The 14,442-nt window shown below is 41.8% G+C and overlaps 1 protein-coding gene across 1 annotated transcript in view; it reads right to left on the bottom strand.

Annotated features, from left to right (window-relative positions):
* Window positions 1–1,064: 1,064 nt before the first annotated feature.
* The window catches only part of zzef1 (zinc finger, ZZ-type with EF hand domain 1), a 190,136-nt gene continuing 176,758 nt past the window's right edge, over window positions 1,065–14,442 (bottom strand). The window contains exons 49-52 of the mRNA XM_048612408.1: window positions 13,996–14,139; window positions 7,112–7,280; window positions 2,694–2,792; window positions 1,065–1,324 (exon numbers count right to left, since the gene is read on the bottom strand). Of these exons, the coding sequence (XP_048468365.1) occupies window positions 1,065–1,324; window positions 2,694–2,792; window positions 7,112–7,280; window positions 13,996–14,139 (672 nt within the window). The remainder of the gene's footprint in view (window positions 1,325–2,693; window positions 2,793–7,111; window positions 7,281–13,995; window positions 14,140–14,442) is intronic.

The raw sequence follows: 14,442 nt of genomic DNA, 5'->3' as shown, positions 1-14,442 counted from the left end.
GTTGTGTTTCACCCCACGTCCTGATGTCCAGTTTGCCACCACACAGCTCCCCGTTCTACAAAGTGCACAATCTATTGAATGTTAGAACAGGTTTTAAGGGCCAAGGATCTAGGTTTTGAGTAATTATTTTATTGATTAGGTTCTTTGTGCCATCTTAAAGGCTATTTGGAAGTCAAAGTAAATTATAATTGCTGCATTACCCTTGTCTACTCTTTGTTACTTCCTCAAAGAATCACGAAGTTGGTTAAGCAAGACCACACCCTTTAGAAATCACTGAAGCTATACAGGATTTTCTAACACATGTCACGATCGTGATTACACTTATAATCTAATGTAATGTTAGCTCCTAATCCAACACAACTACATTCAACCTACGAAGCGCTACAGTCTGTCTTAGTTTGCAGCTAATTTACCATTCCACTAGTTATTTTTGAAACATAGGAGCATAAGGCACCCTCCACTTAATGCACCAGACCTCCCTCACCATGGAGAGTTAGTATGGCACCAAATACATCCCATGGTCAGAAACTGAGCTCCCCACTGACAAGACTGAAGCTCTTTGAAACTTCCCACCTGGAGAAATATGGAGGTCTCCGAACCACAGCCAGATTATGAGATTTGCTGAATATCCAACAAGTATTTGAAGCCCATGCTATCACTTTTCCTAGAGTTGCACCTCAATATGGTGAGAAGGCTGTGTGCTCCTGCATCCCAGGAGCTACTGCACTGGGGTTGCAACTCTTGTTGGGTTGAACCGGTAGAAGCCAGGCTAAAGGCAATGCACTATTCACCTGGCCAAGGAGTCAGCCAAATGACCTGTATGTGTAAAAGTAGCATTTTTCAAACAGAAATGGGTCTGTTACAGTTTGGTAAGTGTAAACATCACTGGTGGAGACAACCATCTGCTTGTGATGAGGCAAGATAACAACCTGATTTCAGTCAAGTATCTTGTTCTGGCCAGACTACAGGGTTCCCTGATGTGTCACTGGGACTCCGGAAACTGGGACAAAGGCATCTCATTCCAGCCAAGATAAATTACTGGCACCCGTTCTCAGCCCCTATCCCTAGGGGAAGTGTTGACAGCAGCTCAGCAAACTTAATACACAACATGAGCACACAGATCGGAACTGAACTCCCTGCATCAGGGTACTGCCATACCTGTGACAGCTGCACTGTAAAATCTTCAAAAGCAGATGAACCGCCTTTAGGCGTTGATGTCCCATTTGCTGACAGGCCACACCCACTTGCCACTCCCAGATTTCAGCAAGTGGAAGGTGTGGGAGAATCCTCTCCTCTGATAGCATTTGCTTGAGTATCTCAAACCCTAGTAAGAAACAGGAACACATCAGAACAGGAGGCTAAATAAAGGGAAATTACTGCAGAGGTATAGCTGTACTACTGAACCATTAGTGTAGAACTCTCACAACTGCAACATGAAATTGCCATTACACAATTGAAGGAGAAGTGGACTGCCTGCTTTTACATAACCAGCCCCAATGATTTTACACACAAAAACACTTCTGAAGAAGCGTCTAGGCCCGAAACGTCAGCTTTCCTGCTCCTCTGATGCTGCTTGGCCTGTGTTCATTCAGCTCTACACCTGGTTATCTCAGATTCTCCAGCATCTGCAGTTCCTACCATCTCTGAAACACTTCTAATAGGTTTAGTTCCCTCTCCAATTAGAATAAATGCACTATAATCTGGATATATGGTGAGAAAATGCATTGAAAACAAGCATTGCATGTAAATTAAAACAAAATCCGGTCTTATTACCAATTTCAAAGAACTACGATCAATTTACCACTACCATTGACTTGAGCACACAACAAAATATATAGGTTTGCAGTTCTATACATGGGGCATAGACACTAGTATAGGTCACTCAGTAAATGTGAGATTCTGGCCGGCATTTTTTTCCCACAGAAGAAGTGAGCAGATTGTGAGGGGAAATGGGAAGGGGAAAAGAGGGGTGCGACTGCAGAGCAGTAGGAGGGGGGGGACGCAATGGCAGGGCAGGAGGAGGGGGACGTGACCACACTTGCAGAAGAGGGGGCGGTGCGACCGCACTTGCAGGGGGAGGGGGCGGGCGCAACCGCAGAGCTGAGGGGGTGGAGGCAAACTGGGGAACAGCAGATTGAGAGAGGAGGGCTGAGAGTGTGAAAGAGGGGAATAAGACTGTGACAGAACATCACAACAACATATCCTTATTCTACTTTAATGTAACAAAATTTAAGGAGCAATATAAAACAAAATTTAATACCGATCCATATATAAAAATACTGGTGTAGATGACCAAAAGCTTGAGCTGAGTGGTAGGTTTTAGACAGTGTGCTAAAACAGGAAGTGAGGATGAGGCCAGAAGGTTCAAGGAGATAATTGTAGAGCTGGAGGCCCAACCACCAAGAGCAGAAAGTGTTGAGTACTTGAAATTGGGTGACTGCTGCATTCTCCTCAATGTGTTTGCATCCTTCCGCAAGTGCGATACCCAGAAATGTACACATCACAACACTTCAAATAACATCAAACTAGTGCCTTCTGCACATGACACAGAATAAGAGAGAACAGACAATGGATGCAAAAGAGAGAAAATAGTAGAGAGAACAGAAACAAAAGGAAGAATAAAAGAAGAAAACAAATCAGCAAAAACAAGAGAGAAAAATTGGGTTACTTTCCCCATTAATGGATACACTCACCAGTCAGGAACCGCCCACGGTGGCCTCCTGTCACTGTGAATTTATAACCCCAATCATTGGTGTCTAGGTCTGACGTAAACCTGTAATACAGTGTATCACCTAGAAGAAATCAAAAAAACACTCATTTTTATTATGGTAGGTGAGAAACCCACTACAAGATAGATCAATGCTGTTGTGAAAAATCAGAAATCAACATGGGAAAAATAAACGCTGCACAGGGCCTGAAAATCAGCATTTAAGAAGTAAACGGATCGATGTTTAGGCATCACCAGTTTTTGGCCTAAAGTGTGACGGAACATGAACTATTCAAGCCAAATGTACTGAAGTAATCAGTTCTAGTACTTTTCTTTTGAGGCTGTTTCTTTCTGAAAATGCATTTTCAGCAAAAGGGATTCATTTCCCAAGAAAACTTTGTGCTAAGTTTTGGATCAGTAGACAGAAAATGATAACTACAAGGGAGTAGCAATTATGTTACTGGGCCAATTATTCACTCAAGTTCAAATCCCAACAATTTGTGAATTTCTATTAAATAAAACATTGAACATGAAGCTATGGGATTGTCTTAAAATCCTCAAAGGCTCACTATCCAGTTCCACATTGAGGTAACCTATAAAAATCTCCAGTGTAACTGTATGGATGAGGATTAAATGCTGAAGTTACCAGACAGGAACATATCCTGAGAACAAACTAAAATAAATTTCTTTCAGAGAATACAACAATAGTTCATTTGTGAGCCATGTCTAAGTTATTTACAGGCATGTCCCAGATGGACATTGCTCCCTTGTTTTGGATTCTGTAGTGGTTGTGAGAGGATTCAAAAAGTGGAGCAGAGGTCAGTGAGCACCAAGCTGCTTTTCTCAATCAACAAAGTGAAGTGAGATTGTGCTTTGCTGAGAGATCAGGCAAAACTCGCACTGCATAAGCTAGTTGTCATGCTTTTAATTTTTTGGTTACCTGTCAGTTTACTTCTCTGTCCCACTCCCAAGCTCCCTTGAAACTTAATGCAAGTTATTATCTCGGGCAGGACAATTTATAAGCCTCTAGGTTCCCCACTGCCTTCAGCAATCTCGGACGGACAACCTCGGACCCCATTTTGTTTGATCTTTGGGCAGTATTTGATGCCACTGACTCTGCTTTTGCTATTTACACCTCCAGTGTATACATCTTTACTTGTCCTTTTACCACACCAACCCTTCAGTCCCATGTTGCATCACCAAATCTCTCCTGTTCCCAACTCCATCAGAGAATTTCCCTTTTGCTCCTTCCTGCCTTTAAACTGACGTGAACCTATTTCATCCTTAATTTTTTTTCTAATCAGACAAAAAGTCATTGTCTGAAACATCAACTGTTTCTCTCTTCACAAAACGTCGCCAGACCTGTTGAGTACTTGCAGCATTGATTTTATTGCAGGAATTACAATGATTAGTCCAAACAATTCACATCATTCTCATTGTTTCTACATATTTTACATTTTTGCCAAAGTTTCCCTTATCCAGCATTAAAGATTCAATTCTATAGATAACCAAAAATACTTAAGATATCAAGATTGAACTCAGATCACAAGATAATTTCACTGTATTCCTGAGTGCTGCAACTGTACCATTAGATACAGAGCAGCAAAATTCACTTTCATTTAGTAGTAGACCTTCAGGCCCAAATACAACTGAATCCAATCTACAGCACCAGGATTCTTTTTTCATTCATTACTTTCATTTTTTTAAAATCATATTTGGTTGGTGCTATAAACTGTGAGCTGAAGGTGATACTTGAACTGTGAACAGAAACTCATGTCTTTTTTGAAACAAAGATACCAAACAAAATTAAATTTGTTTATGATGCCCGGCCTGCAAGTTAATTGTAGGTTGATTTGTGTTCAAGGAACACTGTAGAGTTTTCAATTCTAGAGATGCATTATGCTCAAACAGATGCAGACGTCTGGACATTAACTGGGGTCTCACAGGGACCTATGATGCCAATCAGTCTCATATTGAAAATATTAGAAAGAAACAAAAGGAGAAACCAAAGTTTGTATTAGTTTTGAACTGTGAGTTGTCATCAGAAAGATTAGGGCGATATTCCTCACAGCCTACTGTAAGCAGTTTGCATTGGCCAATGCCTTCAGAAACCAAAATGAGATACAATCCCATTTGCCTGTGACATTACAGATCACGGAAACTTCAGATTTATCCCTTAACTGCATTTATTTGTCTTCCCGTCTTTGAGGGGGTGGGGACAAGAATCAAGAAGAAGATTGGGTTTATATCATAGACAATCTTTAGATATTCTTATTCAACTTCGCTCTATTAAAACTAGTAATAATTTGTTAAATTATTTTGCTTAAGCTATAAACTTGATGTCTGGTATTGGTTACTCAAAAATCAGGAACCATTGAGACAAATTTTGAGGGTCATTAAGTATTCTAATTCTACTGTGCTGTAAATTCATGCAGATTTGACTTGGTTGTCAGTCCCAGTGTCAAAACAATGGAATGAAGGCATCACTGGCTAGATCAGCATTTATTGTCCATTCTTAATTGCCCAGTTAAGAGTCAACTAGGACTTACACAGTTAATGGTAGGGCCCTAGGAAGTGTTGTCAAACAGAGGAACTTAAGGGTTCAGGTACATAATTCCTTGAAAGATGTGTCACAGGTAGACAGGGTAGTAAAGAAGGCAGTTGGCACGCTTGCCTTCATTGTTCAGACCACTGAGTATGGGAGTTGGAACATCATGCTGCAGTTGTATAGGACGTAGGGGAGGCCACTTTTGGACTACTGTATACAGTTCTAGTCGCCCTTCTATAGGAAGGATATTGTAAAATTGAAAAGAGTGCAGAAAAGATTTACAACGATGTTACCAGGACTGGAGTGTTTGAACTATAAGAACAGGCTGGGACTTTTGTCCCTAGAGCATAGGAGGTGGAGGACTGACTTTATAGAGATTTATAAAATCATGAAGGGCATAGATAAGGTGAGTAGCAAAAGTCTTTTCCCTGGGATACAGGAGTTCAAAACTAAAGGACATAATTTTAAGGTGAAAGGACCTAACAAACAACTTTTTCACACAGAGGATGGTTTCAATATGGAATGAACTGCCAGAAGAAGATGCAGGTACAGTCACAATATTTAAATGACATTTGGATAGGTGCATAAATGGAAAGGTTTAGAGGGATATGGGCCAAATTCAGGCAAATGGGGCTGGTTTAGTTTGAGAAATCTGGTCGGCATGGATGAATTGAACAAAGGGTCTGTTTCTGTGCTGTGAGTGTCTATGACTCTGTAACCACATTGCTGTGGGTCTAGAGTCACATGTAGGCCAGACCAGGTAAGAATGGCAGATTTCCTTCCTGAAAGGACGTTAGTGAACTAGATGGGTTTTTCCATCAAAGTGATTACAAAGTCGCTATGAGACTAGCTTTTAGTTCTAGATTTCTGTAGGATTCAAATTTCACCATCTGTCATGTGATTCAAACCCATGTCCCCAGAACATTAATCTGAGAATCTGGATTACAAGTTGAGCCACAAATTCAACGGCTCTTGTTGACATTATCTTCAATTTCCTTTTCTCTAAAAGTGAGTGCCTACGCCCTAACCTTGCTCTTCCACAAAGAGAAAAGAGTGTGTGTCCAACACAAAGGCTTCGAAATAGGTACCATTAATCGAGGTACACAAGGGTAAGGAATTATTACTTATTATCAGTACAGTCTTCACTTCAGCAACCCTATAACATCAAAGCACACTCAATTTGTAGGAAACTCAGAGCAGGATCACCAACAATCACTGAGATTTGGGCTATCAACCCCCAATTCCCTGGACTTGGAATTCAGGCTTTCACTGTCACTCCCAGTTCATTTCACTGCTGTTCTAACCACAGTAAATGTATTGTGAAGATGTACTGCAGCCATCAGGATCAAATTTAAGGAAATGGTTCATCCATCTAAGCGATCTTTTTAAGGTCCTTTCTGCCTATTTTCCCGAAGTGATTCATAGGATAATAGCACATTCTTGTTGAGTGAGTAACCACTTTCAACAACAGTTTCCACATCTATAAGGAGTCAGGCTTAATTTAGAGCGTGAGAAGCAGTTCTAATCATCACAATTATAATAACAGCCTGAGAGCTCTAAAATGATTTATTCACTGTCTGCCTAGTCAAAAAAAAAGACCTGAAAAAATGCTACTTTTATGAATGTTCACAATGTCCCAAGTTATCCCTTTTGCAGAATGACTTTGGAATATTTGACTTCTCACCAGTTTGGGGTTTAACGCACCAAGATTGAAAGATATTGGCCAAGGTATCAGCAGTGTACACTTCAACTGTTACATGCCCAGCTGTAATGTGTTAATGAACAATACCATTCTGTACCCTGATCGGGGTGCACAGACCTGAAACCATGACTGACAGATTGTATGAAAATTCTACCTGGAATGTCAAAGTCAATCCACTTGTGTGATGATCCACTGAACATATGCCGATCTTGTTTGTAGTCACTGCTGCTGGACATCAGCAACTCATCGCAGCCATCCTCAGACACACATCGTGGATCAAACTTCACAGACAGGTATATAGCACCAGGGATGTGAACTTTGTCCTAAAGGTTAAAGAAAAACTAACTTAACTTTTATTGGATGATTTGTTATTGTTCCCAATGAAGATTCTAAACCGACAAAGTATTTGGGACAGAAACATGCAAAGTGCTGCATAAGAATATAAATCACATCTGATTTGTGATTAAGTGCCAGAAGTGCCTTTTCTAATTCATTCATGGAACGTGGGCAACAATGGCCCATCCCTAATTACCCAGGGGGCAGTTCAAAATCAACCATGTTGCTGAGAGTCTGGTGTCATATATAGACCAGGCCAGGTAAGGATGGTAGATTTCCTTCGCTAAAGAGCATTTGTGAACCAGATGGGGTTTTAATGAACATTAATCTGAGAATCTGGATTACGAGTTGAGCCACAAATTCAACGGCTCTTGTTGACATTATCTTCAATTTCCTTTTCTCTAAAAGTGAGTGCCTACGCCCTAACCTTGCTCTTCCACAAAGAGAAAAGAGTGTGTGTCCAACAGAAAGGCTTCGAAATATGTACCATTAATCGAGGTACACAAGGGTAAGGAATTATTACTTATTATCAGTACAGTCTTCACTTCAGCAACCCTCTAACATCAAAGCACACTCAATTTGTAGGTTACATGGTTGCCACTAAGACAGCTTTTTATTCTAGACTAATTTTTAAAAATTGAACACATACATCATCATCTACTATGGTGAAACGCATGCCCTAAGACCATTAGCCTGAGGTTCTGAATTACCAGTCCATGACATTACCACTATGCCACCACCTTCCTATTAATCAAAATTAACTTTAAAAAATGAGATTACCATTGATTAAGACTATCAAGAAACTACGACTTGCACTCTAACATTCTGCATTAAAATTTACTTGTTAGAAGTTTACAGTTTTATTCCACAGTGCCCTGTAGGGACATTTACATAATCCAGTTTCACTGTTGACACCGTTCTTTCCATTTCTAGATTTGTTTGTCAAAAATCAATAGTGTCATGGAAAGGATACAAGTATGTCAATTTTTTTTTTGAAGTTCTCATCTTTCAACTGAAAGAACAAATAACACCCAAGGAGCGAAGGAAAAAGAGAATAGACCTTTCAGTCCCTTGAGTCTGCTCTGCCATTCAAGAGATCTTGGCCAAACTTCTACCTCAACTCCACGTTCCCACTCTATTCAATAGTTCCCAAAATTGTATTGACCTCAGCCTTGAGTGTAGTCAACGGAGTCTTGTGGTGCAGTGATAGTGTCTCTGAAGGAAAATTGACCATGCCCAATAACTGGATGTCTAGAGTTCTCTGGGCATCAAAATTCCAAGGATTGAATTTTCCACATGTAGAAAATTCCCACCTCTGTTCTAAACAGTTCACCTTGAGATTATGATGCCCATTTCAACAGACTGCATCCACTAGAAGTAGCTTCTCTCAACATCTACCTGTCAACCCCTCTAATATTTTATACATTTCAATGAGATCACCACAATAAAGGTCAACATACTATTTGTGTTCCTTTTGTTAGCTGCACCTGCATATTAACTTTCTTTGTATGTTCAAGGAGAGACATTCCTCAGAATACCAATAACTACTAGTCTTATGAATATACCTGTTTTTTTCATTCTTATTATCCAAGTGGATAATTTGTCCTTTTGCTACATTATACTCCATCTGCCACCTTCTTGCTCAACAATTTAACTGATCTATATATCCCCTTTGCAGACCTTCCGCCTCCCCCTCACAGCTCATTTTCTCGAGCTCTGTATCATCAGCAACTCTGCACACGTAACATACATTCCCCTCATGAGTCACTGAAATAAATGGTAAACAGCTGAAAACCCAAGCACGGATTGTTTGCAGCACTCCATTAGTTGTGCTTAGCCATCCTGAAAATTACCCATTTAGAATCAGAATCCCTACTGTTTGGAAGTAGGCCCTTCAGCCCATCAAGTCCACATCGGCCCTCTGAAGAGCATCCCACTCAAACCCACGCCCCAATCCCGTCCCTGCAACCCTACACTTCCCATGGTTAATCCACCTGGCCCACAGAACCCAGGACACCAAGGGGCAATTTCCTGTGGCCAATCCACCTAACCTGCACATCTTTGGACTGTGGGAGGAAACCGGAGCACCCAGAGGAAACCCACACAGACACGGGGAGAACGTGCAGACTCCACACAGACAGTCGCCCCGAGGCTGGAAATGAACCCTAGTCCCTGGTGCTGGGGGGTTATTTGTACAGTTTTGTGCCAGTTAACCAATCCCCAAACCTGTGAGTCCTGACCTTGCATAACAGCCTCTTGTATGGCACCAATTTGTAGAGATTGTTCTAGAATCTCCATCACTTTCCTTTTAATTAATAGAATGCACCTTTTAGATGCATTCTTTTCTCTTTTCTTTCCATTTTCTAATCAACATGTTCAGAAATGTTTTTACACAACTTTGGAGCTGGTCGGACTTTAAACCTGGGCTTCTTGGTATGGACATTACCACAAACAGCCCATTCAATTCTCCAGAATTTTTTTTTTCTAGCACCAATTAAAATTCTTGACCCTTGTTAGGCCATCAGTTCCTTTCAACTTCCTCAAGGATTTATATGGTTATTGAGAGGGAATGACCCACTCAGTGCTCAGAAAGATCTTCAAGCTCATCAGCCCATTTCACTTCTTTTATATTTACCAAGAGAAGTTCTGTGGCATTAGACACAAGTCATGGCTCATTTGGCAGCATTCACAGCCAAGTCAGAAGGTCATAGATTTAAGTCTCACTCCAGAGATATAAGCAAATTATTTAGCTTTTAATTGCAGAACAGAACATAGTCATCAGAACAAGGTGTGGTCTGGTGTCCCTACCTCTGAGCCAGGAAGCCCAGCTTCAAGTCCCACCTGCTCCAGAGGTACTTAATAACATGAAGAAAAACAGAAGTTGCTGGAAAAGTACCTGCGAAGAGAAATCAGGCTTAACATTTTGGGTCCAGTGACCCTTCCGCAGAACTGATGGTAGCTAAGAAAATGTTGGTTTATATGCAGAAGATAGGGAGGGCAAGGGGGTAAGGAGTAAAAGAAAGAACAAAGAACAAAAGAGAAGTACAGCACAAGAACAGGCCCTTCAGCCCTCCAAGCCTGTGCCGATCATCGTGCCCTGACTAAACTAAAAAACAAACATTCTGCCCTTATTCAGTCTGTATCCCACTATTCCCTCTCTATCCAAATAACCATCCAGATGCCTCTTAAATGTCTTCAATGTGCCTGCTTCCACCACCTCCTCTGGCAGTGCATTCCAGGCTGCTACCACTCTCTGCGTGAAAAACTTTCCTCACACATCTCCCGTAAACTTTTGCCCTCTCACCTTGAACCTATGCCCTCTTGTAATTGAAACTTCAACCTTGGGAAAATGCCTCTGACTATCCACCCTATCTATGCCTCTCATAATATTGTAGAGGTCTATCAGTCTCCCCTCAGCTGCCGGTTTTCCAGTGAAAACAATCCTAGTCTCTTTAACCTTTCCTCATAGCCAATGCCCTAGAGACCGGGCAACATCCTGGTGAGCCTTCTCTGCACTTTCTCCAAAGCTTCCACATCCTTCTGGGAATGTGGCAACCAAAACTGCACACAATACTCCAAAGGCGGCCTAACAAGGGTTTATAATAGCTGCAACATAGTTTGCTAACTCTTGTACTCCATGTCCTGGCCAATGAAGGCAAGCATGCCATATGTCTTCTTAATCACTTTGGCCACTCGTGTTGCCACTTTTAGGAAACTGGGGGCCTATATGCCCAGATTCATCTCAACATTAATGTTCCTAAGAGTTCTGCCATTAACAGTATAATTCACACCTAAATTTGATCCTCCAAAATGCATCACCTTGCATTTATTTGGATTAAATTCCATCTGCCATTTCTATGCCCAAGTTGCCAATCTATCTATATCCTGTTGTATCCTTTCACAATTGTTGGTACTATCAGCAAATCCACCAATCTTCGTGTCATCTGCAAACTTACTAATCAGACCACCCACATTTTCCTCCAGATCATTTATATATACTACAAACAACAGAGGACCTAAGACTGTTCCCTGTGGAACACCACTAGTTACAGGTCTCCATTCTGCAAAAACACCGTTTTACCACTACCCTCTGACTTCTATGACCATGCCAGTTTTGTATCCATTTAGCACCAGCCCACCTGAATCCCATATGATTTTAATTTTTATACCAATCTGCCATGTGGGACTTTATCAAATGCCCTGAAGTCCACATAAACCACATCCATAGCTTTCCTTTATCAGCTACCTTTGTCACCTCTTCAAAAAATTCGATCAGGTTGGTGAGACATGATCTTCCCCGTACGAAACCATTTTGCCTGTTACTAATTAGCCCATTTTCTTCCTAATGTCCATATATCCTGTCCCTCAGTATCTTCTCCAAGAGCTTCCCCACCACAGATGCCAGACTCACTGGTCTATAATTTCCTGGATTATACCTGCTTCCTTTCTTAAACAAGAGAACAACACTGGCTCATCTTCAGTCCTCTGGAACCTTGCCGGAGGTCAAGGAGGATGTGAAGATATCTGCTAATTCCCCAGCTATTTCTTCCTTTGCCTCTCGCAATAACCTGCGATAGATCCCATCTGGCCCTGGGGACTTGTCTACCTTAGTGCAATTTAGGATTCCCAAAACTTCCTCATGACATTCTCCAGAGTATTCACACACTCATTCCTGACCTCTACATCAGCCATGTCCTTCTCCTCGGTAGATACCGATACAAAGTACTTATTAAGGATCTCTCCCACTTCCTGTGGCTCCACACAGGACTTCCCTCCTTTGTCCTTGAGAGGGCCCACACTTTCCCTTGTTACCCTCTTTCTTCTAATATATGCATAAAAAGCCTTGGGATTCTCCTTGACCCCATTTGCTAAAGACATTCCATGGCCCCTTTTAGCATTCCTAATTCTGCGTTTAAGTTCCTTCCTAATTTATCTATACTTCTTAAGGGCTTGGTCAGTTTGTAAGTTTTGACAAAGTTTACAATTTCCCTTGTCATCCATGGTTCCTGGATCCTGCCATTCCTATCCTTCAGTTTTGCAGGGACACGCATGTCCTGCACTTTAATCAACTGGTCTTTTAAAGCCTCCCACATGCCAGACGTAGATTTGCCGGCAAATAACTGCTCCCAATCCACATTCCCCAGTTCTTGTTTAATTTGGATATAATTGGCTCTGGCCCAATTAAACACCCTCACCTAACAGCCATTCTTATCCTGGTCCATGACTACCCGAAATCTTATGAAGTTATGGTCACTAAGTCCAAAAGGCTCTCCCCTACTGAAACATCAATCAACTGTCCTGGCTCATTCCCTAATACCAAGTCTAGTACGGCGTTCTCTGTGGTTGGATTTTCAACATACGGACTCAAAAAGACCTCCTGGACACATCTAACAAATTACTCTCCATCTGAGCCCCTGGCTCTAAGGGAGACCCAGCCAATAAGAGGAAAGTTGAAATCAAAGTGGGGATAGAGCCCAGAGAGACAGAACAGCAGTTAGATAGACAAAGGAGTTGATAATGATCTGGCCACAAGGGTGAATAGTTGTTAACGGAGACCATTAGCAGCTAACAGTAGGCAGTGTATAATGGCAGACTGTGAGATAACAAGGCTGGTGCGTGGGTAGGGGGCTAGGACACAGAGTTTAGGCCCTAAAATTATTGCACTTGATACTGAATCCGGAGGGCTGCAGGGTCCCAAACGGAAAATGAGGTGTCATTCTTCCAGGGATAGTAGGAACTGCAGATGCTGGAGAATCTGAGATAACAAGGTGTAGAGCTGGATGAACACAGCAGGCCAAGTAGCATCAGAGGAGCAGGAAGGCTGATGTTTCGGGCCTAGACCCTTTAGGCCCAAAACGTCAGCCTTCCTGGTCCTCTGATGCTGCTTGGCCTGCTGCGTTCATCCAGCTCTACACCTTGTTATCTCGGTCATTCTTCCAGTTTGCGCTGGGCTTCGCTGGAACACTACAGCAAGCCCGAGACAGATGTTAGCCAGGGAATAGGGTGGTGTATTAAACTGGCAGGCAATTGGAAGCTCATGGCCTTTTTTTGCAAGCAGAATGTAGATGTTAATCATTTACTCCTTACCGCCTTCCCACTCCCTATCTTCTGCATATAAACCGACATTTTCCTATCTACCATCGGTTCTGAGGAAGGGTCACCAGAGCCGAAACATTAACTCTGATTTCTTCACAGATGCTGCCAGACCTGCTGAGCTTTTCCAGCAACTTCTGCTTTTGTTCCTGATTTACAGCATCCACAGTTCTTTCGGTTTTTATTATGTATGTAATAACACCTTTGAACAAGTTGATGGGAAAATATCTACAAGGTGCAGTGCTCTGTAACTATTTGAGGCAGAGCAGGAAAGTTCTTCCACATTCCCAGGTCAAATGTATGTTCCTACAAAACTACCAGTAATCCACCTCCTGCCAAAAACAGACAATTGCATTGGTCATTTAGTCATTGCTGCTTGTGGGACCTCACAGTGCACCAACAGGCTGACCTATTTCTGACATAAGGACAGTGCTTTTGGATGCTCTGATGATTTGAAAAGCACTGAATAAATCAGTGTGCTTTTTGTGTGTTAAAAAACACCCAGGATCATGGGGGCTTCAATCTGTCCCGGTTTCATGTCACTGCTTACACTGTATCATGGGCTGGCACTACATTTAGAATAAACTGCAACACTAAGCTAGACGAAACCTCAATTGTAGAGTTGTTGTCATAGGGATGCTTGGACTCCCTGACTTGGACATCCATTCCTGGCTCTTCCATAAACTGACAGGCCGTCACTGCCAGAGACCTCAGCATGTTCACACTGCAACCAAGCAGCACTTTCTGCAGAATCTGATGAAAACAAACGAAAAGATGGTAAAACTGTAACACAGAAAATATATTTACAGGTTTAAACACATGCACGACACAATGGGGAAGCGCCAGGCTGCAGTCAATTAAGCCCCAAATTATGATAATATTATGAAAGGGAAAAAAATGCACGTAGCTTATTTTAGTCACTTGACTTTCTGCTGGCAGTCCTTCCCACACTAGCATTTCTTAATTTATGACTGCTGAGACATTTAAACCAGTAATAAATAAACTGATCAGTAAACTATGTTGTATCAGAGATAGTAGGAACTGCAGATGCTGGAG

The sequence above is a fragment of the Rhincodon typus genome, chromosome 26 (genome assembly GCF_021869965.1).
Source record: "Rhincodon typus isolate 14 chromosome 26, sRhiTyp1.1, whole genome shotgun sequence".
NCBI lineage: Eukaryota > Metazoa > Chordata > Chondrichthyes > Orectolobiformes > Rhincodontidae > Rhincodon > Rhincodon typus.
The sequence above is the reverse complement of the archived record's forward strand: the minus strand, read 5'-3'. Positions and strand labels throughout refer to the sequence as shown.